Genomic DNA, 22,701 nt, shown 5'->3' with positions numbered 1-22,701 from the left:
CCACCGGATTTGATGAACGGTCTTTTCTTAAGCCGTTGTTGTACGAGAAAATATTGCCAGCGCAACATCACTTTACGGAAGAGAGCATGCAAAAAGGTCAAGTTATAGGTATCTTGCGCAGAGTAGACAATATTCCTTTGGTCTAGATTTTGACATCTATGTAGCTAGTGGGCGGGCCAACACGCCATGGTATATTCGCAAGACATGATATTCATGAAAAATGCACAGACTCCCATTTCCTCTCACCACACTCAACGCGTCTAGAAGAGCCAAGAAAGGAAGGTCTTGTAGAACCAACCTCCCTTGCCGCCCTTGCCACCGTTGGCCTCCTTCTCGGCAGCCTTGCGAGCGAGGAACTCCTCCTCCTCGCGGTCAATGATATCCTTTCCGGTGTAGAAGTCGGCCTCGTGGGGCTTGACGCCACGGGTCTTGTAGTAGAACTTGTGGCCGAAGATGAGGATGAGGTAGAGGGGAATGCCAAGGTAGCCGGTGATGAAGGTCTTGTACTTCTCTTTGCCAAAGTCGCCGCCAGTGAAGACATCGTAGTTCTTGGTGAGGGCGATGATGATGCAGAGGAACAGAGCGCCGTAAGAGCCCCAGATGCCGACGGGGGCGACGTAGGGCAGGATCTCGTCGGGGATGTTCTGAGCCTTGCGGGCCTTGCACCACCAGATGTGGGTGACGAGGATCGAGATCCAGGTCAAGAGACCGAAGATGGTGGTAAGGTTGACGAAGTAGCCAAAGACAGCCTTGGAGTCGTTGGACACGTTCATGAAAGCCAGAAGGGCGAACATGGCGGAGAAGCCAAGGGCGTAGATGGGGACACCACGCTTGTCAGTGCGCTTGAAGATGGCAGGGGCGGAGCCGTCAGAAGCAAGACCGTAGAGGGTACGGGAGGCGATGTAGAGATCCGAGTTGGATGCAGAGAAGACGAAGATGCAAATGCAAGCGTTGATGATGTGAGGGATGACCTTGACACCAGCGAGCGTGGCAGCGACGACGAAGGGGGAGGCGGAGGCACCGGTCTGGGCTTTGTTGGCGAAGGCGAGATCCGGAGAGTTGTAAGGAACGAGCATGCCGATGAGGAGGACACTGAAGCAGTAGAAGAAGAGGATACGGTAGAAGGTGAGCTTGATCGCGCGGGGGATCGTCTTGCGCGGGTTTTGAGCCTCAGCGACGGTGACACCGACAAGCTCAGTACCGAGGTAGGCGAAGGTGGCGTTGACCATGCAGGACCAGAAACCATAGAAGCGGCCGGCATCGCCAGTGTCGATGTACTCCCTGAAAGCACTTGGAGGTTGTTAGTTATGGAAACGAGTTGGTTTGGAGGGTGTAAGTTAGACATACCCAGGGTTCTTCCAGTAGCGGAATCCCTTGCGATCGTGGTCGGGGCCACCGCCCAGAGCCAGGACGAGAGAGAAGATGATGATTCCGACAATGGTGACGACCTTGAAACTGGAGAGCCAGAACTCGAATTCACCGAAGAATCTGATACCGAAGTAGTTGATGCAGACAATGGCGACGAGGAAGATGGCGATGAAGACACCGGGGTTGACCTTTTCACGATCTACCCAGAACTGGATAACCAAGGCGGCGGCTGTGAGCTGGTTGGGAGTGACAATAATGTACTTGAACCAATAACTGAAAGGCAAAATCATAGTCAGCACTTGGTGCGGAGAGAGAATTGAGGTGAAATGGAGGGGGTATTGCGACTTACGTCCAGCCAAGGGCAAAACCGAGCGAGGGGTCGCAGAATCTCGAGGCGTAACCAGTGAAACCAGAAGAGATGGGCAGCCAAGCAGCCATCTCACCGAGACCAGCCATGACGAGGAAGACAATGAAACCGACGAGAGTGTACGAGATGAAGACGGAGCCGGGGCCAGCCTGGGCGAGAGCCTTGCCGGTTCCGACAATGAGACCAGTACCGATGGCACCACCGATGGCAATCATGGTGATGTGGCGGGCCTTGAGACCACGGTGCAGCTTCGTGTCTTCGCTGGTCTCGAGACCGCGAATGTGGACATTCTCCTTGAGGTTGTCGTCGTAGGTCTGTGTTTGGTAGCCCGTCTTCTCGATGTCGTGGCCGCCGTGAGCGCCCTCCGAGGAGGACGCCCGCTTGACAAGGCCGTCGCTCATTGTTGCTGTGTGGCGACTGAGTGCGTCGTACACAGAATGGGATGAGACTCTACTTCTGGATTTGGGCGAAGACAGAAGGTTGGGGGATTGACAAGTGAGAGCTCTGGGAGCGAGAGGGATGGGAGAGAAGTGAGAGAGGGCGAGGTACACAACGAGGTAGGGAGGGGGGTTCGAGGTTCTTTAATTAAGATTTCAGCGCCGGCTCGCGGGACCAGGGACGGAGGCGCGATAGAGAGGCTGCCGCATATGAGGGAAGGGTATCCGTCCATAGGTAGCAGCTCGCATCCCGTTTTGACTGACACCCGGCGGCGCCATACCAGCGGGCGAGGCAAGACAGGCAGAATCATAGCTGTCGCTCACACTTACATCCCATGTCGCTCGCAGGTTCGTGGGCTGGACCTGGCCTAGCTTGCTTGGGGGTCTTGATGGAGCCTGCAAGACTGGGGCACTGGCGTCGTGCGCTAAGATACACCCGTCAAGGATCCCTGTAGGCGTCGCCGAGTGGTAGTCGGAGACGGATGGTGCTTATGGAGTTCTACATTGTTTTGACTGTTGGTATTACCTTTGGATGTTGGTCGCACTATCTTTCGGTATCTCTTTTACGTTGCGTGTACATGCGTGCCCACAATGGAGACTACGGGGACCAAGGTACCCGCACCACGCTCGCGGTTCTTCGCAGGCTAGCCAGGTGATTGTGGAGAGATAGAGGGAGAATGTGTGTGTAAAGGCCGTGTCTCACAGACAGCTTCTCCATTCTCTCCGTTAAGCCAGTCCAGTCTCTCAGTCAGGGCCCAGCAGTAGTGTACAGTACCGCACTGGTCGAGGAGGGGACTGGAGGATGAGTGAGGGGAGGGGAATTGTGGTGGAGAAAAAGCCTGTCTACCGGGGTACGAATGGGCCAGGAAACGACAGTACGTAGTAAGACAAGGATAGGCTGATTCTGTGGATGGAGGGGGGCCGTGGCAAGGGTTCACTTGTCTTGCGGACAGGAAGCAAAGACAAAGGCAGCATGGGCAGTTGAGTTGTGGTTTGTAATATCTGTTGGCTGTGATTGGGCACTGGAAAGTTGCGTGTCCAACGCCGTTCAGCCTTGGCGAGCATCATCAGTGCAGTAAGATGGATGGGTGGCGGCGGGCAAGTTTGGAGAAGTATGAGTTGGATGTGTGGAGGTGACGGGAAAGCCATAGCTTCAGCGGGGGCTACGCAGTGAGTTGAGATGAAGAGAACAAGAAACGAGAGATACGGATACTTGGCAGTCAAAGTCAATCCTTAACGCGGAGTATCGTCAACCTCCGAGCATGAGTCGTGATTCCAAGTCAGCTGTGCCTAGAAACTGCCCAGCTGTCCAGTCCTTCGCGAAGCCAGTTCACGCCAGTCTTACTCGCTGATAGGAAGAGTTGGGGAAAGCTTAGACGCGACAAGCAAAGGAGGATGAGCCCCGAGGTGCCTGAGCAAGCGAGACAGACCCTGGCTCGAGATGGGCAACGATCGGTGGTACCAAGAAAACACCAAGACAATGGCCGAATGCGCGGGATTCCTTCGACGGCCGGACGCAGCAGGTCGATGTGCCAAATTCCAGTTCTGCCACTTCGGTTGCAAGAAACAATTCTAGAGCAACGCCCGCAGAGTGAGCAAATCCTCCAGGTGGTTTCCTCTAGCAGCTTAAGAATTGTCTTGCATCGAGAGATTTGACCCAGACTGTCGAAATTTCCACCGTAATACTAGTCGTACGGACTTACGCGATGATGCTTATCTCTGGGGCAAACTCAGTTTACCCTCATCGTTCCTCTTTCTCCCGATTTATCGCCAACAGCGGGAGATCAACAGACCTTCCATTACGATCAGGTTACAAGTCTTCCGACTACGAGAGAGGTAGTTAGTCCGCCGAGTAAGGCTATTCCGCACCCACGCGAAAGCTATCCCGCACCTATACTAGGCCCGCTTAGGGAAATAGTAGGTAGAATTAAGTAGCCACTATACTAAGTAGCTCTAGCTGATTCTAGTAGCTAGGTTACTTATATATTAGCCTAAGTAACGCAATTATATAATTATTATAGTGCTTTTTTATTAACTATATTTAGATATTTTTATATAGATTTAACTACTTAATTTTTATTTTTTTATATTTCCCTTAAGCTTTTTTTAATAAATTTAATAAATAATTCGATCGACGACCTTTTTATAAGGGTTTAACTATATTAACGAGACCTTAGCTATAGGGTAAATAAGCTAAAATTAAAGAAGTAGTAAAATAGCTCCTTATTTTATTTAGATTTTATATATAAATATAATAATTAACCGCGGCTATTAGTAACTAAATAATAATAAATAACGACATTAAAAACGGGCTATTTATAGAGGGCTCGTATATACTAATACCCTAACTTATAAAATAAGTATAGGGTAAGTATAATATATAGTAAGTATAACTACGAATTATTAATAATAGAATCGTATTTATTAAGCCGGGTTTTTTATAAGCTAAGTTAGTAAGAGCTTAATAAGAAAACGGTTAGTATAAAAGTAGAGTTATTATTAATAATTAAAAAACTTATTTTTACTTATATTATTATTAAAATCCGCAATTTTATAAATATACTTATTAAATAGCGTAATATTAAAAATACTTAGTAAAAGTTATAGTAAAAGAAGTATAGCCCGCTCTTTTTAATATAAATTTTTTTATAAGTACTTAATAAAAATAATAATATAATATTTTTAATAATTTACTATAGCCCTATAACGGGTAAGATTAATAATATGTTTTAAATATATATATAGTACTTTAAAATATAAAAAAGGAACCCTAAATTATTTATAATAAATAATATTTATAAAGTAAGTAATTATATAGTTAGAAGTTATTAAAATTTATTAAGAGAATAGGTTAACTATTTTAATATATTACTTTTTTAAGTTAATAATACGACTTTTATTTATATTATATTTAACGCGGCCTTTTACTTTATATTAAGTAAAGACGCGAAAACTTTTAAATAGGTATTAAGCTAGTTAAAATTAGTATATAAAAAAAGAGAAATTCCGTAACTAAAAATAATTATTATAGACTTTAATAATGCGCTAAAAAAGGTAATAAGGGTAGTATTTTTAAATATACTATAATAAATCTACCTCTAGTATATTTTTAAAAATATAGTATTAAATATTAAGTAAAAGTAGGATAGTATATATAAGGAGGAATCTATAACTACTTAGAATTCTTACGAAGTTACTTTTTAGCCTTATATATTAGTACTAGAAAATCTACTACTTAGTATTAAAAATAATTTTTTATAGGGTACTAGAGTAATTAGAGAGCTCTAGTTAGTTTAATTTTATTAGTATAGAATTAGTAAATTTTTAAAAAGTAATTAACTAAGTAGAGATTATAAATAGTAAGGATTTTATAACTAGCTCGCTAGGTTAATTTTTAATTTACGAATTATTTTAATTAATATAGCCCGTTAATAATAATTATTTACCCTTAATTAATTTACTAATTTTACTACTTCCGCGGCCCTTAATTATATTAAATTTATAATTAAATTTATATAAGTAAACGCTTAATAAAATTCTCGAGGCTTAGTATACGTATATCTATACTAAGACTAAAGAGGATTTTAATTACTACTAAGCTATATTTTATAAAATCTTCAATTTTACGTAGTTATAAATAGTCTTATACCTCGAGGCTATTTACTTACTTTTTTATAAGTAATTTTATACTTATTATATTAGTTACTTATAAAATTACGGTTTTAAAATTACGTTATATATAGAGTTTATTTATTATAAATTAAAGTCGTACTTACGTAATTAGCTTTTTAACCTCTATGGTTTTTAACTTATTATTATTAAAATAGTTTACGTAAAAGAATTATAATTTAAAAAAGAAGTAAGTAAATAAAAATATTATATTAAAGTAGGCTATAGTAATATATTAATAATAAGGAATCTTTTATTAATAATCTCTTTTTAAATACTTAATTAAATTTAGTATTAATTACGTATTATTAATAAAGTCTTTTATAATTAGTTTTATATAAAGCGCTTATTTCCCTATACTAATACTTTTTTAAGCTAATAGGGCTTATTATATTACTACGACCTCTTTAATTATTTAGAGTTAGGTAACTTAGCTCGGTTATTTATAAAAAATAATATTAATTACTATTAGTAATTAGATTAGGATCTAGTATATTAGTATTAATCTTTTTATTAAAAAAACGTTAACTAACTTTTTTTACCCTATTTTAGCTTACGATTATTACTCTTTATAAAGCTATCCGTAAAGCTAATTTAAAAATAATTAAGTTATATATTAACTATTAATAATCTACCCCGATTATTACTAACAATAATACTTTTTATAGTAGGCCTATTATACCCTTTTAGGGTTAGAATATTACCCTTAGTTTATATAATAATTCTATTTTAAAAAAGCCCTCTATTTTTAAGTACGACTTATTATTATATTAAAATACTACTCTTATCCTTATACTAGCCCCTACGTAGCTATAAAAAAAGTAGAAGATTATTACTAAGGTTATTAATAAGTAGTTAGTTAGTATATTACGAGATATTATTACTTTTATTATTAATACCTAATTTAACTTATAGCTTAGTAAGTTAACTACTAAAATAGTAAGGCTTTAATAGCCTTAACTATTACTATAGTACTCTTTTTAATAGTTTTATTACCTTTATAACGTACCCTTTTTATTAAATTAGTAATAATATTACTACTTTATAGCCTCGTTAATACCTTTACTATAGCTATAATTAGGGTAATTAGGCTAACGGTATAATAAGTAATAGGGGGGTAGCTAATAGAATTAGCCTAGCCCGAGCCTAGGTAGGTAATAGTAGTAATTCTAATATTATAATAGTTAATTCGGTAGATAATTATATATTAAGTAGTTATAAATTTATAATTATTAACGTAGTAATTTCTGTAGTAGTATTACTATTAAAATTTATATTGAGGCTGTGCTACCCTAGTTTTTACTAAATGTGGCCTAGTATGGGTGCGGGATAGCTTTTGCGTGGGTGCGGAATAGCCTTACTTAGTCCGCCCAGCCACCCGGTACGCCTCTCTCTCTCTCTTTCTACCTTAGAACTTAGCACTGCGCAAGGCAGAGTGCGAGGGAGAGACACGGACGGCGTGCGAATATGCAGGCTTCAGCTGTTTCCGTCCCACAGCGTGGGTGTCCCGGACACGGATAAGGCGTACGGAGTTGGAGTACGGCGACCAGGACGCCAGAACAGGAACCACCACGACCAACACCACCACCACCTCCACCAGCTCTCGTCAAGTCACAGAGAGCCAAGAGATAGACGGCTCACGCGATGGCCATCTACTCGGGCAATCTGCGGGGACACCCTCAAGCCACGATTCATACCCTCGCGCCAATCACCGCCAATGGCTCGTGCCCAGATAGGCTGTTCGCTCGCTGAATCGATTCCAAGTATCCGTACTCCATTTGTTGCTGCTGATGGGCAGCGTGATTTTACCTTTACTAAGGTACTAGCAGGCTGGCAGTATTACTGGGAGAGCCTAGCGGGATCCCTCGAGTTGTCGACCCTGCAAGGGAACAGCTAGTCTTCACGAGGCACTGATAGAGATATCGGCGTGGCCGTCTCTACCCAGTCTCGGTGATGTTAACCTAGGTACTCCGTACTGCAACTGCATGGAAGAATAGACCGTTCTTCGCATCACGTCTGTTCACTGACTGGCTCTCTGACAGCTCAACACCAAGTGGTGGCTGCGTCTGCCAAAAGCTTAGAAAGCGCGCCACTGCGCCATCTGCGCCATCGTGCCCGTGTCCAAGAACCGCCAGCGGCTTGTCCATCTCTTGAATCTCTTGTTGCTTCTTGGAGTCTCAACCTCCCGCAGACGACCCGTTGCTCGGCAGAGGGGATGTGGATAGAGCCGCCGTTGAAGGAAGTCTGCCCCATGATTCCTATTCTCTACCCTTCACCATGTGCCCCTCCACGAGTCCACAGGAACAAATGCCCAGGCCAGAACAGAGTAAACGAATACGTACATGTTATGTGAACCTTTTAGGTGTTCAGCTTCACCAGCGGGTCGCCAAATAAGTCTAATCGCGACGCTGACAATAACGCTTATTGTTCATATCGTCCGCGTGGGCATTCCATCTTACGTTCTAGAAACGCGCTGCATCTTCCCACCCATCCCCTCTCACCAAGGGCCCCAACCACCATCTTCCCTGCCACTCTCCCCCTCCATCGCTTCTCCAGCTGCTGCCTCGTCCACTCAGAGCCTGGATCAATCTCCCCGCCAAGACGTTTATCTCTGGCCCAAATAAGCAGGTCCTTATCTCCTCCACATGGCCCCTGTACTCCTCTTCCCTGCCTCGGAGTGGGAAAGTTGAGCATGGGTTTGCCCGAGCTTATCCTCGCCCTTGGCTGACTTTGGCTTAGACTACCGATGGGCGACCTCGGATGGCTTGGGACGGTTCGGCCACTTTGCCTCGTCTTGTCAAAGCCTGCCAAAGTCAATGGCTGGAAATGTCTTGTCCTGGACAAGTCGTAAAGTTGGCTCACGTTCCCGTCTGGCAGTCAGCATTACCTATCCGTACTGCCACTCTGCCATAGAGGCATACCTAGACAGAAAAGTCTTGCTAGCATGTTTTGTTTCTTGGGAGCCGGGACTGAATGACCACGGCCGCATTAGCCCCGCGAGACCCCGTCGCTTTTGCTCGGGCACCTGGCCGGATGCAAGTCCCCTGCCCACCCATTGAGTGCGTCGTACGAATGGCAGAGCGTCCTGTCCTGTGGGAACTATTCCCAAAGAGTCGGCAGCGTCTCTCCCACATCCCAGCCCAAAGGTCCATTCTGCATTTCTCGGGACTCTCTGCGCAGTAATTACATGCTAGCTGGGGCGTCTGGGCTGACTGGGAAAGGTCAGCACTTCTCAGCTGCATGCGTGATGCGAAAATGAGACTCCAGTCCGCTCTTCACCTCAACGTGAACTGACGATGCGCTGGAATGGCGGCGCCAGGGCAGATTTGATGTCTGATTGTCGTCACGCAAACGTGGGACACTCGGCCGGATCGCATACCGAAGGGGATCATCGTGCTGCTTCCCTCTGATTGACGAAAACAAGCCCAACAGCGCCAGATGCGCCGTTGAACTCAGACACCCACTCGCAAAGTGCACAGCCACCCTGGGGGAAGACCCTTTAGCCTGTGGTGCTTGGCGATCAGCGCGTCGTCTTTGACAAGTTTGGGGTAGGTATTCCCAGCTTGCCAGTCAAGAGACAGTCAATAGACAGTCACACAGCCAGACATCAGACTGTCAGACGTGATCCATCCCGTTGTCCCCCAAGGTCCCCAATCCTCCGCAGTGCAGGAATACCGTACATGAGTCCCCAAGTCCCGGTCCCGGTCCCACGCGTTGGTCGAAGATGCAAGCAGCCGACTCGAGGCCGGCTCGTCGTCATCTAAAAGGACCCAGCTCTTAATTCCCGACGTCTGTCCTGGCGCTGCAAGATCTGGGATAGCGGGCGGGACAGAGCAGGGATACTGACTTTGGTACCGTCGGTGAGCAAGTTGAACGGCTATTGAAAGGCTGAAGTCCAAAGATGTCTCCTCTCCACGGAGCAACTTGTGACGAATTCCCTTCCGTCACCGCGAAACGGGTCTTCCATCTACCGTCCAAACAGACTGTGCGAGTCGGTACTATGGTCCCCCGGAACGATGTGCGGGCGTCTGATATTGGTTTCTCTTCTTCTTCCCCCTCCCATTCCCGAGAAAATCGAAACGGCCTCCGCTCCGGCGCTTCCCACTGTTCTCAGAAGTACGAAAAGTAATCAAAATCGCGCCATTCCCAACGCGCCCCTAACCCGAATATTGTGCCGGATCAGCTTTGCCAAGAGGCCCTAGATGCGGTATTTTACCCATCACTGCTCCGGCGACTCGCATGCGCGCCTGGATTTGATATCTTCTCGGCCTTGGCCCGGCTAGGCGCCTCGGACAGTCTCCTAGGCCTGCTAGGCAAACCAGTCTGCCGGTGGCTTGCTCTAGTGCTTTGTGTGCCGAAATCTGCAAAACACACGCTTGAGGCTGCACTAAGAGACCGACTGAGAATTCGCAACGGCGAGAAGACCGTGGAGTTGTTGAGACCTCACAACTCCTTTATCGAACGACGTAACTTTTGTGGTCAGTTTTTTTCGCTTTCAAATAACCGCGATAGACAATGCTGGCATAAGTTAGGTAGCCGAAGACGCGAGGTAGCTGTTGCATCGCAGTTGAATCGATCGTCGATGCAGCCTCTGCGGCCTGAAATAATTGCGAGTCTCGGGATGCTACCCTGCCTTTCCCCTTGCTCACCCACCGACGGCTACTCACGGCCAACACCTCAAAGTTTTTGTGCGTGCCTGAAGGTGCTAGGTATCCCCCTTCACTGGCGTCTTCTACGCATTTTCTAGCGTTTCCATGGCCGCCATCGCCGAGAGAGTAGTTGCTCGTCCCTGGCGCCCCTCGTAAAGTTTCCAAAGTGTGGACAATAACCCATCAAAATCTCTGTGTGTGCAGTGGGTCACTTTTCCCCAGCTCTTCCACATGATGTCTCACGAATCAGTGATGCTTCAAATTGACCAGACCCCAGATGAGACTAACTAGGGCAGTAAGTGCAATATGGAAATTCCCATGTGCATTCGGTAATTCCAGGCCTTCTCCAGGTATTCAGCAGCTCTTGAAAAAGCTTGGGACGAACGCACAGTTGGGGAAAAGGAAGCGATGGGGTAATGGATTGGTACTATGGAGTAAATTTCTCGTAAGAGGTTGGCATTCTAGCGGAACCTCTGTTGACGCCATTCTTCTCTCCCGCAAACACTCAGGCCGCCCAACGATCAGACTTATTGTGCCATCTGTCAAAGAGAGATTCTATTACGTGAAATGGCGGGGAGATTCGTGAATCCGTCTCTTGGCTGTCTTGATTAACCTGGGGTATGGGGTAAGGTAGCGAGGGAGGGGTTCAATGGATGAACCGGAGGCCAAGGCTATTATGGTTCTCTCTTGATTCCGGAGCAGTGAGGAGACAATTTTGACAGATACTGCGCAGAGCCTTCTGGTGTCACAGTCCTCGCTGATTGAGACACGGGAACTCTTGTTTTCCGTAGGGAAACGGATGGTCTCTAATCCCTAGAGTAGAGTACAAGATACAGCGGTCAAGAGATCAGCCTCGGCCGCCGCCGCCTTATCGGGAGGGAGGCTGAAAACGCCAGCTGAAGTCAGCCTAGATGAATGTCTTGACTGCGACGCCCAACGGGACACGTTGCGAAATACAAGGTTTGTTAACGGCATGCAGGACGGGTACGGCTCTCTCATGAGCGTCATTGCTCTTACGGTCAGTTCCGTTGCCGGTCAGCTGAGGAAAGTTAGTTGCTCATGCCGAAGGGGACATGTCGGCTCTCTCAGAGCACTGCGATTAGCATTCAGGTGGTCCGGCGGCTCCCGCAGACCCCCGACAAGTGGGTGGCCTGAGTTCAATTGCGATGCGATCGACTCAGCCTCAGTAGCGTAGCGTGCCCAGACTAGATCCGCAGACTGTTGAAGTACGAGCGGTCATGTTTGCATGCTGCACTCGTCTGGCACGTGAAGAAAGAACGGATGGCTTCGCATCTGGCAGGGAGTATCATGTCACGGCAGATAATCTTCCTACCGCTATTGTTACATATGATACAATGTAATATGATTCTATTGTCGTGGCCTAAGCCTTAGCCTCTATCCCGAAGCTAGCCAGTGTACAACATGCCAGCGACGCTCGCCGACGTGAGGGTTGAAAGTACGCCGGCGAATAGGGCAGACAAGGCGACTCGTGACACATCTCCGGCGCGTCCGGGAGCAATCTGTGAAAGAACACCGATCTGAGTTCCCAGTGAACCAATGTTGCCAAAGCCCTGCGATTTCTGATCAGTCTTCTACTCTACGTAGGGTTGCGACTCTGTCAAAAGTTAACTTACGCAGCAGGCATAGGTTGCAATGAGCTTGGATCGAGGTGACATGGAGATGTAAGGTTCGACCTTGCTTGACAGAGAGTTGAAAGCAACGTATTCGTTGGTGATGATCTTGATTCCAATGAGCTCTCCCACTGTGAGTAGGTCCTTCTTGGGCACACCCAGACACCAAGCGACGGGGTAAAAGACGTAGCCCAGGACAAGCTGAAGGGTCAATGGGGGATCGTCGATGCCCAAGAACTTGCCAAACCAGCCGAGGATGCCGTTGATGAGGGCGACGAAGGAGATAATGCAGAGGAGAGTGGCGACGATCATGCCGGCCACCTTGATACCGAACCAAGCTCCGTTAGCAAAGGCGTGGATGGCGTTGGCAGCCTTTTCCTCGTCATCCGGAACTGTGATGCTACCGCGAGTGATGCTTTCCTCTGTCTCTGGGTAGCGAAGCTTTGACACCGCAATACTTGCTGGAATAGACATGACGCATGACGAGACAAGAACTTGTGCGTCGAGGCCGAGGCCAATGTAACCAACCAGCACGGATCCCGCGATAGTAGCAAAGCCACAGGTCATGACCTGATGGATCTCGGCCAGCGTAAGGTACGGCACGAACGGCTTGATGAGCATTGCCGATTCACCTTGCCCGACGAAAGGGGTTGCCGTCGCCACCACGGCCTCGGCGCCTGAGACACGAAGCGACCAGAAGAAGAAGACGGCAAACTTCTTGATGAACCATTGCAGGAACCCGCAGTGATAGAGCAGCTGAACGAGCGAGATGAAGAAAATGATGGCCGGGATCACAGAAATGAGAAACCAGGTCAGAGCAGATACTTCAGTCGACGTCAAGAACTCGAGACCCTGCTTTGCGAAACCCAGAAGCGTCCGGGCCATCTCGGAGATGAAGGCAAAGATGTCGTAGCCGACGCCCGTTTTGAGCACGAATACGGCTATGATGAACTGCGTGAGCATCCCGCCGATGACAGTGTGCCAGGGGATCTTCCTCCAGTCGCGGGAGGTGAGGGTGAGAAGACCGATCATGAGAAGCAGGCCAAAGAGACTGATGGCGCGACTGGCACGAGTGTTCTCTCCTACTTCCTCAGGGACCATGGAACCGACAAGGAAGACGCCAATGGTGAGAAGCGCAGCAAGAGGCTGGTGCAGCTTGCTGGGGATCATGTCGTACGCTCTGCCAACGGTGTGCTTCCAGACGAAGCGCAGCGGTACCATGACGGCAGCGGCAGGGAGCCACAAGGTGACGATGCGTATGGTGATGGCGAGATAGACCAGGAAAGACTTCAACCAGCCCATCTTATCGCGCTGGAAGACGAGGCCGACGATCCACCATCTGTCCAGGATTTTTCGGTCAACCGATGCCACCAGACTAGCCACCATGAAGGGGGCATCTGAGAGCATGAGAGAGGTTCTCAACTTACGCTGTGAACAACATCCATACAAACACGTGGATCGGAAGCTTGAACTTCCTATAGAACCGGGCCACTTTCGCTCCCTTGCCCTTGGCATCTCTCATCGAGTCGGTCTGGTTGGTGCCGACCTCCAAGTCGCTCGTGTCGACGACTTCTTCTCTGTCGCGTGACGACTTGCCCGTCTCGTCGCCCTTGGGCGGAAGAGAGCGAATAGGAGGGTCCACACCCGCCTCGCCGCCGGGCCCAATCTCGTTCCCGGATCCTCCTCCTCCTCCGTGCTTCTCGGACTTCATGTCGGTGCCAGACATGTCCTCGCCCGGCGCTGCTGCAGTAGTAGGACGCATGGTTCGCTTTTGGCTTGTGTGCCGTGCCGTCCACTGCGCACGGGAATGGTGACGAAGTAGGGGGGAGGTTTGAACAGGACGAGCTTTTCAGGGACTGGAGCCCCGTCCAAGAAAAAATTTGGCGAGTTGTGGAGAGGAATTAGCGGAGCCGGGAGGCGACGTCTTGACCGTGTGGTGATCCAGTAGGAGATGGGACGATGATGCTGGGAGGGGGGAGGTCAGTGCGAGCTTTTGCTGCGCCCACCGGACGAATATCAACTGAGATTAATGAAGATGCTGGGTCTCTACCGTAAGTCAACGAGAAGACGGTAGGCAAGATGGGATGAGACAGGAAGCTTAATGCGGCCTGATAATGGGAGGCTTCTCCGGATCCTCCAGCTTCGCGAATGATCGACGATGTTGCACTGTGGCGGGATGGCGGCGTGTTGCATGTGTTCATCGCCTGACAGCGCGTTCGGGTCTGTCGAGTCGGCCCTTTCTCCGTGTTCCCACTTCGATCCCTTGGCTTTCTTGGGGTTTACTTGAGCGCCACCCAAACTCATTCTTGAGAACCGCGGCGACCGCCGTGGTGCATTGAGGTGCTCCGGCTATCATACGGATACTTTACCGACAACAACACGTGGCACCGTGTCTAACCGGTGATTCTTATTACCTTCAAGATACTACCTGCCTACTGTTGCGGGGAAGCTGGCGCTGGCGTATTTCTCCACGAAATCGGTTATGCGGAGCTAGAGGAAGAAGAATATTGAGCTACTGGTGAGAGCTAGGTGATGACGTCGCATGTCTTAGTGAAACCGATGATGTCAAATGTGAAAATAAGGTGCGGCTTAGATGTTGGGACGAACTGATAGGTCGATTGATCTGTTGACACAACGCAGACTGAGTCAAGGCATTGTTGCGACTGAACAAAGTAATGAATGGCGAACTCATCCGTCATGCGAGCTGTGATCATCCAATGGCACTCAGGAAGATTAAGTGAGATGTAACTTTCGTTCTGGGACTCTCAGAAAGCTAGTCAGCAGCTCTGGTAAGCCTAATGTGCAGACTGAGAGTGGATTGCTATTCCCGATGTCGACAAAAAAATAGAGTTTCGGGTTCTGGACGGCATAGACGTACGTAGTATCGCCATGTCGGATAACCCGGCTGGTGTTGAGGGGTGTAACCAGCCGGGTGTATCTCGATGAATCTCCCTCTCGTCAGCTGTCGTGAAAGCCCTAGATCATCATTCTATTCGAAGGAACTTTGGCAATGTACAAATCTTGTTGTATTTCCTCCAAAAGCCAGACTATTAATACCTAGTCAAGGCGCTGGTGACCGACGACGTACAGGTCCGGGGCACCAGCAGAATTAAACCTGAATAATTACAGTTGCAAGAAATATTCCTATATAAAGCGATTGCAACGGCCACTAATACCCAGCAAAGTCACCAATCTCGACATTAGGCGTGATGTATGGTTGGATCTTGTCCCTCGTCTTGGTCCTCTGCTCATAAGCATAGGCCAGGCTGATGAGCTTTGCTTCGGAGAACTTTGCGCCGAGGAAGCTGATACCAAATCTACGACCAGTTAGTATTCGACAAGCAGTTCAACGTACGGTCTACTTACGGGACATGGGGACCAGTATCGACGAGGTTACCCCTCCTATTCTTGATCACCGTGGCATTCGCGGGATAGAAACCCAGGGGAACGGTAATCACGGGTGCTCCAACGATAGCGGCCCAGGTGCTAGAGAAGCTTGTCGGCAAGATGACGGCGTCGAGATTGTGCCTTTCCAGTGTTCCAAATAGCCCGCCCTCGCCACCAAGGAATGCACTCTCTTGCCAGGCGGCCCAGAATCGCGGGTCGGTGTTGTTGAACCCTTGCTCGTCAAGAGCCTCATCCCAGACACCCGTATTACGATCAGGGTAATCCTCGAGCGCGAATGATTGCGTGAATTTGCGGACGTCGGCCAGAGACTTCACATTGTTCGGGTTGACTGTGAGTTCAGCGAGATAGGAAGCCAAGTTCGAGATGAAGTCTGCGTTCAAGACGATGGTTTCGGAGTTTGACGTAGCTAGCTGCTCCGCGGCGGTAAAGTTGGCATTGTCGACAATGACGGCACCAGCCGCCTTGAAGACCTCAAGGGTCTCCTCAAAGGCATCGGTTTCAGTCCCGGTGGTGTTGTCGGAGAAGAGTTCGATGGCATTACGAGGGATTCCGATGCGAGTTCCTCGCAGACCGTACATATCGCAAGCGGCTGGGTAGTCTGGTATCTCGCCATTGTTGGGTATCGCTGACGTGTAGTTATCGTTGGGGTCTGCGCCGGCGATAGCGTGGAGGATGTAGGCGGCATCCTTGACGGTGCGGGCCATAGGTCCGATGGTATCTTGATGTTCACTAATCGGTATCACCAGGTGCCGGGATGTCAGGCCAACAGTTGGCTTGATGCCGACAAGATTATTACGTTGAGAGGGCGAGACAATGGAACCATCGGTCTGAATAGTGTGAGTAAAGATGGTCTAGTGCACATGAAGCTGTATCACGTACCTCGGTGCCCAGAGCCGCAAGTGCGAGGCCAAGATCTGAGGCCACACCACTACCACTTGAACTTCCACTCGGATCTTGCTGGGGATAGTAGGCAGCATAGACCTGACCTCCGTACGCGGACCACCCGTTGCTCGTATTGTTGCTCCTAAAGTTGGCCCACTGGCTGAGGTTGGTCTTGCCGAGGATAATCGCACCAGCCTCTCGAAGCTTCTTCGCCATGAAGCTATCTTGAGAAACCTTGGCACCTAGCAAGACCCATGAGCCCGCAGTGTTATTCATCTGGTCGGCGGTCGCGATGTTGTTCTTGATGAGGATGGGAATGCCGTGGAGCGGACCCTTAATTGTGCCGTTGGCGCGCGAAGCATCCAGGTCGGCGGCAATTGATAGAGCATCCGGGTTCACCTCGGTCACGACATTGAGTGTACTATTCACTTGATTGATGCGGCCAAGATAGGCATTGACAAGGTCGACACTGGTGAAGAGCCCGTTTTCGAGGCCCTCGGCCAATTCGTCGAGAGTCACATCTATCAGACCGGGAAACGGTACACCCTTGACTACAGTTCAAGTCAGTGAATAGACCGGACTACAGTTGATATGATGGCAAGCTCACCCGTCGTCAAGCAGGTTGCAATGCCAAAGATCTTGAGCCAGATCAGGGCGAGAATAATCACTGGGCGATAGGTTGCCATCGTGCCCAAGTGAGCGAGAGCAAGTCCCGCGATGGTTGGACTTCAGATGGTTGACTTAATCCCGAGGCATGTTCTCCATCATCCAACCTGGGGTTGCTTTCATTATAAACACAACTGTCCAAGCCAAGATATCTCTGCGTGCATGCTTAGCTCGATGCAGAGGTGCATCGCGTAGAGTAGTCTGCCGGCACGGCCCCGGAACCCGGCGAGAGTGATAAGAAACGGCCGGGATCGCGTAGCTTTAGTCAACGCGGTATGATGGTGTATCCAGCCAAGAGAGGCAGCTCATTTTGATAAGAACCCGGGAGCCAAAAGTCATGACGTGTACGGAGAGTGAGATTGGGGTATGGAACCTTTTCTCCCCCTTGTACGCAGTGTTAGTCATACCGGCAGACGTCGATACCCCTCAATTATTGACAAGGCATTCGCTTAAGGTAATGTACCGCAAGATGAAGTGATCAAGCGGTGGTAGCACGGGATGTTGCACCGAGCGGCTGGAGATGCAGCCACAAAACCGGTGAGAAGTGAGGGGCACGGAGGATCCTACGGAAGCACGAGAGAGAAGGGGGAGAGGCGCGGGGAACAGGTGCCGGTCCACCGGTGGGCCGCGGGGGGAAAACCCGCTGCGCTGGTGGAGACTTGGGTCTATGTACGTACCTCCATCAGCTGCCCGGCGTCCTTCCGGCTTATGTCAGCTTACAAGAGGCACCTTCACTCCTCCCGGTTGATCTTCGGCTCTATATCCCTATCTTATCAGCCAGCCCCGACTGGGTACTTCCATTCCCGGCAAGAGGTTTTCCCGCTCGGAACGGCCGAACAGCGAGATGGCTTATGTAAGTGCATTATGTAAGTCGAAGGTCCTCGCTTCGATGCTCAGACGCGCCCTCGTCCCCAAACCTCCCCCCCCCCCCCCCCCCCCCCCCCCCTCCCCTCCCCCCCCCCCCCCCCCCGCGCGCCCCTGCGACAGACTACGTCCCCCCACACCCCCCCCCCCCCCCCGCCCCCCCCCCCCCCCCCCCCCCCCCCCCCCCCCTTTCTCTCTCTTCATGAGGCCATCAGCACGACTCGGACGGTACTGACTTTGGCAAAGCATTCGTCACCTCATGTATCCATCTTCTCGTCATACCCCGATCAAGCCTGTTCCGTAATCTCACGGCATGTGGCCCACGCATCGTATATCCAGAGTCTGACGTTCTGGCTCGCAGGTGCAGCCTGGAAAGTCTATCTTCTGCCTGTCTGTCCATACTGGCTACCGAGTCACGATCAGTCAAGAAATTCGAGAGTCAAGCCTGCAGAATCAACACTTTCTAAAGTTCTGGCCAAGACTGCGAGAGACCAAAAATAGGACCGTGCCAAGAGCCATCTGCAACAGCTCTTCTGCAGGTTATGCAGCATCGTCACATACCCTGCGCCACAGAGTCTCATACCATCGGTTCCTGCATGTTGCGAGTCTCAAAGATCTGCACAAAGATCGCTTACGCAGAAAGCTTCTTTTGCAGCGTGAACCCGAGGAAACGTCCAAGAGTTGACTCTCCGCTATTCAACGGACCAGGCCGCGTTTGCCAAGTTGACACTGCCGAAGCGTACAACGAATGCATGATATCCCCAGCGGACTAAGCAACCTTGCCTGCGGTAACGGCGGAATCTCGCCCAACAGGCTATCAAGGAGACGGCACGGAAATCACAAGGCAAAACGACGTGGAGCTGTCATTGGCTGTGCCATCGTACCTGCATATCCGCCTCAATAACGTCTTGTCTTCTGATACGCCACCTAGGCATGATTCAGTCTGGTCACTTCAGACGATGTTAGCCCTAACTTCTGAATGAGTAACCTGCCCGTTGAGCCGGCAAAGCCAGCGTCCCAGCCCCCTGAACAAGTACCTTGGTTTCCACGACTATCAGCAGGCCCTACGAAGTGAGAGGCGCATGAAACGATACCTGCTGGACGTCCATCCTTGTGGATAACTCCCGACTCTCTGGGAGATCGCCGCTGGGGAAGCAGGCAGCTTGGCAGCCCACCTTACCCGCGCCATTTCATGCACCAGATTCGTCCGCCACTCATATCCACTGGCGGCTGGTCGCCGCTAGACGTCCGTGAGCGACTGCCGCTTTGCCCATCCAAACTGTCAACATTCCTTCGCATGAGGTTGCGCAGAGCACCCGATCTTGTCATCTGAGTGGGCTGTGGTGCACCACGGTTCGCTACGAGATGCTCTTTACCACTGCCGTCTGAAAGGATTCTCCGTCGTTCTCCACGCCAGCTGTCAGGACGTTTCGCTGGCATCCAAGTGAGAGAGCGCCAGTCTTGGCGTACCATAGTACCATATGATATCAAGGACGACATGAAAATCGACGTCGGTTTTGCCTATGTGGCTCGTGATGCAAGATTGCATCGTATTGCGTTTGCTGAAAACTTTGCTGCAGAGCCGCGGACTAGTCTAACTATGCTGACCTTAATTCTCACTTTTCCCCCCTTCTCTCCACAACGTGGATTCTTGGATGAAGGACCAGATCAAGGAGATGAATTACGTTTTTCTCAAGCATGGACCGAGAGGTTGAGTTTCTCGGCAAGCGACGATTTACCTCTCAGCCTGCATGTAAACCAACCACGGGCCACGCACTAGACCGTCAGGCTTTCAAAACACTCTCGAAATGAAGCTAACACAAACTCGCTGAACTATCGTCAGAATCCAGGGAATCGCAAGAGGGCAAGGTTCCCGAAGCTTCCAGCCTGCATTCGGGCGAAGTCGAACCGCCGATGTGGTCGCGAGGGGATGACAGCCAACCCTTGGCTTCCACGACCTGGCCCCCTCGTCCCTTTGGCGCCATAGGTAAGCTTAAGGCCAGGACTCCGCTTGCCGAGAGCGTAGAAGGGCAGAGGGGTACTCCAGGCCAGCCTCCAGGACACACCATCTTAAGAGAGGCGCTGAAACGAATCGACATCGGACGAGTTGGTCTATCTCGCGTCTTCTTGCAGAATTCTGCTCAAGGCTTACATCAGACGAGGAGAGCCTCCACCCACGAAACGCCCCAGCGAAACGTCTCTTCATCCTAGAAAGTTAGGAGAATTAGCGGCGCAGGGAGATGCTTCCCACCCTGAGAGAACTCAAGGCGAGCCAGATGCAAGGTAGTATCCTCCACCCAACGCCGATCCGGCTCTATGCGGTGCGTGGCTCTCGTGAGGTCGGGCACTTGGAGCCGTGAACTCTAGATGTTGTCGACTTGGAGATGCGATTACTAGTTTCAGGCACTCGCGAGTCGCCCTTTCCGTGAATGTTAATCGGAAGTCGCGGCCAATGGATCGACGCCCACCCCTTACGGCTGGCAGAATGGAAGCCATTCCAAGGTTTGGACGAGCATTGCACATCCCTGGGCTCGAGCCTGAATGCACACTCGCTCTTGTTGACTAAACGGAGTATTAAAGAAGAGCTTCATCGCCAACTGCTTTTGCGGAAAGGTCAGGCAGGCTCCTCAGTTTACGCCGATACCCTAACGGCAACCTCAGATACGAGTACTCCCCTCCTATCAAGCGCCAAGCTTGTCTTGGTCACCACCTCCAATCATTTGTTGAGCAAATACCACCATTCACTATAATGAGATTCTTCACGCCAGCCCTCCTGCTCGCCTCGGCCCTCCTCGTCGGCATCAATGGTGCTCCGGCGGGGACCGATGTTGTCCAACGGGACCTAGGGTAAGCATACATTGTGTTCGTCTAGCATGTCTTCCTCAAGAAACTAACAAACAGCAGCGAGCTGGGCGCTCAGGCGGACGTGCCGCAGATTAATGCCCCCGTCGCCGTCGCCGCTGTAGAACAGCCCGAGACCGCGCTAGTCGCGGAAGATGAGCCGCACATCAAGGAGCGTCAGATTCTGAAGAAACTCGCCAAGCTCCTCGGCAAGAAAAAGAAGAAGAAGAAGAAGAAGAAGAAGGCGAAGGCCGCCAAGGCAAAGGCAAAGGCAAAGGCGAAGGTCAACACTCCACCTCCGGCCAAGGCGGCACCGCCTCCGGCCAAGGTCACTCCGCCGACTCCGCCTGCCGCCCAGCCTCCCGCCGCCGCCCCTCCCGCTGCTACTCCGTCCAAACCACCCGCTGGCGCGCCCAAACCACCTGCTGCGAATCCCAAGAAGGCCGGCGCCGCCGCTGGAGCCGGAGCTGCAGCGGCTGGAGGAAATGCTGCTGGAGGAAATGCTGCTGGAGCTGCCAAAGGTAATCCAAACCAAGGTGCTAAACCCGTCCCACCTGCTCCTGTTCCCGCCGGCGCAATTGCGGCCGGTTCAAAACCCAAGCCTCCGGCTGGAGGAACGCCCAAGGCGGGCGGTAACACAAACACAAACAACCCGAAGGATCCAGCCCCTGCCCCTGCTGGAGCTCTCATGGCTGGCGCTCTCGCCGGAGGTGCGACAAATGGGAATAAGCCTGGTGCTGCCCCTCAGACACCTCCCAAGCCGCAAGCCCCTCCTCCTCCTCCCCAGCAGCCTCAGACGCCTCAGAATCCCGCACCGCAGACACCACAGAACCCTCAAAAGCCCCAAACACCGCCCCCTAAGCCTGGTGGAAGTGGTGGTTTACCCCTTGCCGTTCCTGGTAGGAACTCTGTATGAGCTTGTGTTGACGAAATGGTTTTTGCGCAGTTTGAGTCAGCAATCGTTCGGAGATAGCGAACACACGGGACAAATTACAAGCGACAAGACACTCATTTTCATGCCTCGTGGGTAAACTAAAACTCCATAATTCAATAACTATATTCGGTGGAACATATTGGTGAGAAAGTCTTGGGCATGTCACTCGGTGAGACTACAAAGGCTTTGGCTTGGCTGGGAAATCCGAGTGTGTGTACATAGGGATGACAAAGACACGAATGATGACTGGACAACAAGTCGGGTTCTATACCGAAAGTGCTCCCATTGTGTGACAGGCATGATCCTCTGATATTCTGTGCGGTGCCTGGTGAGTTGCGCCTAGCTGAAGTTTATTGCTCTGATGCAAAGTTACGGCCATTAGAGTAGTTTCAGCTCGCCAATAAGGCACGGTTACAAAGTTTATTCATGACGCAGGTGTGTCGATGGCGACGAGTCTGCCCACAGTGAACTTCGCAATGGCGAATGCGACCGTCAAGAGTGGTGCTTTTTAGTCTTCCGATACCGTTTGAGATGGTCACGCTCGATCCTGGAGCTTGGGCAGCATCTCTCCCTCATGCCAATCATCCCCTTCGTATCACCCGTTCGGTACCATTCAGTGGCCAAACTTATTGTCAGAGTTGGCCCTGCATAGAGCAAGCAGGCAAGCTCTCTTATCGGGGAGGACGAGGGGAATTTGAAGTGACTGGGCAGATACTTCCATCGACGGTTCGCACTATCAAGCGGCCTTCGGAGATTCGAGATGCTCGGAGTTCTGCTACTTTCATCAAGCATAATGGTGTCCGCGCTTACTTCCCAAGGATGCCGCGGATGATCATCTGAACTTGAAGATCACAGGTGAAGCTGTAGCCCCTTTCCAACTGGCAATTCATCTTACTTCCTCCTTGAAAGCTGGTTCGTAGATGACTACATCCACAGTCAGTCTGGATGTTTATCGAGGGGCGACTTCAGCGGAAGTTTGCCTAGT

At 50.1% G+C, this 22,701-nt stretch overlaps 6 protein-coding genes across 6 annotated transcripts; 1 reads left to right on the top strand and 5 right to left on the bottom strand.

Annotated features, from left to right (window-relative positions):
* Positions 1–260: 260 nt before the first annotated feature.
* On the bottom strand, positions 261–2,136 carry CTAM01_15224 (amino acid permease; the record flags this gene model as incomplete). Its single annotated transcript, XM_060531222.1, has 3 exons — positions 261–1,290; positions 1,348–1,641; positions 1,718–2,136. 3 exons carry the CDS (start codon positions 2,134–2,136, stop codon positions 261–263), a joined length of 1,743 nt encoding a protein of 580 aa, XP_060374212.1.
* Positions 2,137–3,015: 879 nt separating this feature from the next.
* Positions 3,016–3,321, bottom strand: CTAM01_15223 (uncharacterized protein; the record flags this gene model as incomplete). Its single annotated transcript, XM_060531221.1, has 1 exon — positions 3,016–3,321. The coding sequence occupies one exon, from the start codon at positions 3,319–3,321 to the stop codon at positions 3,016–3,018; it is 306 nt and encodes a 101-aa protein (XP_060374211.1).
* A 5,742-nt stretch (positions 3,322–9,063) lies between these two features.
* CTAM01_15222 (uncharacterized protein) lies at positions 9,064–9,324 on the bottom strand (the record flags this gene model as incomplete). Its single annotated transcript, XM_060531220.1, has 1 exon — positions 9,064–9,324. A coding segment is annotated over one exon (261 nt), but the record flags the coding sequence as incomplete, so codon positions are not given.
* A 2,572-nt stretch (positions 9,325–11,896) lies between these two features.
* CTAM01_15221 (NupC family nucleoside transporter) lies at positions 11,897–13,883 on the bottom strand (the record flags this gene model as incomplete). The annotated part of the gene is made up of 3 exons (XM_060531219.1): positions 11,897–12,061; positions 12,125–13,460; positions 13,549–13,883. 3 exons carry the CDS (start codon positions 13,881–13,883, stop codon positions 11,897–11,899), a joined length of 1,836 nt encoding a protein of 611 aa, XP_060374209.1.
* A 1,407-nt stretch (positions 13,884–15,290) lies between these two features.
* On the bottom strand, positions 15,291–17,097 carry CTAM01_15220 (amidase; the record flags this gene model as incomplete). Its single annotated transcript, XM_060531218.1, has 4 exons — positions 15,291–15,438; positions 15,488–16,356; positions 16,409–16,962; positions 17,019–17,097. 4 exons carry the CDS (start codon positions 17,095–17,097, stop codon positions 15,291–15,293), a joined length of 1,650 nt encoding a protein of 549 aa, XP_060374208.1.
* Positions 17,098–20,690: 3,593 nt separating this feature from the next.
* On the top strand, positions 20,691–21,698 carry CTAM01_15219 (uncharacterized protein; the record flags this gene model as incomplete). Its single annotated transcript, XM_060531217.1, has 2 exons — positions 20,691–20,788; positions 20,846–21,698. The coding sequence occupies 2 exons, from the start codon at positions 20,691–20,693 to the stop codon at positions 21,696–21,698; spliced, it is 951 nt and encodes a 316-aa protein (XP_060374207.1).
* Positions 21,699–22,701: the final 1,003 nt, after the last annotated feature.

This window comes from Colletotrichum tamarilloi, assembly GCF_030869305.1.
Source record: "Colletotrichum tamarilloi strain Tom-12 chromosome Unknown Scaffold_153.1, whole genome shotgun sequence".
Classification (NCBI taxonomy): domain Eukaryota; kingdom Fungi; phylum Ascomycota; class Sordariomycetes; order Glomerellales; family Glomerellaceae; genus Colletotrichum; species Colletotrichum tamarilloi.
The sequence above is the reverse complement of the archived record's forward strand: the minus strand, read 5'-3'. Positions and strand labels throughout refer to the sequence as shown.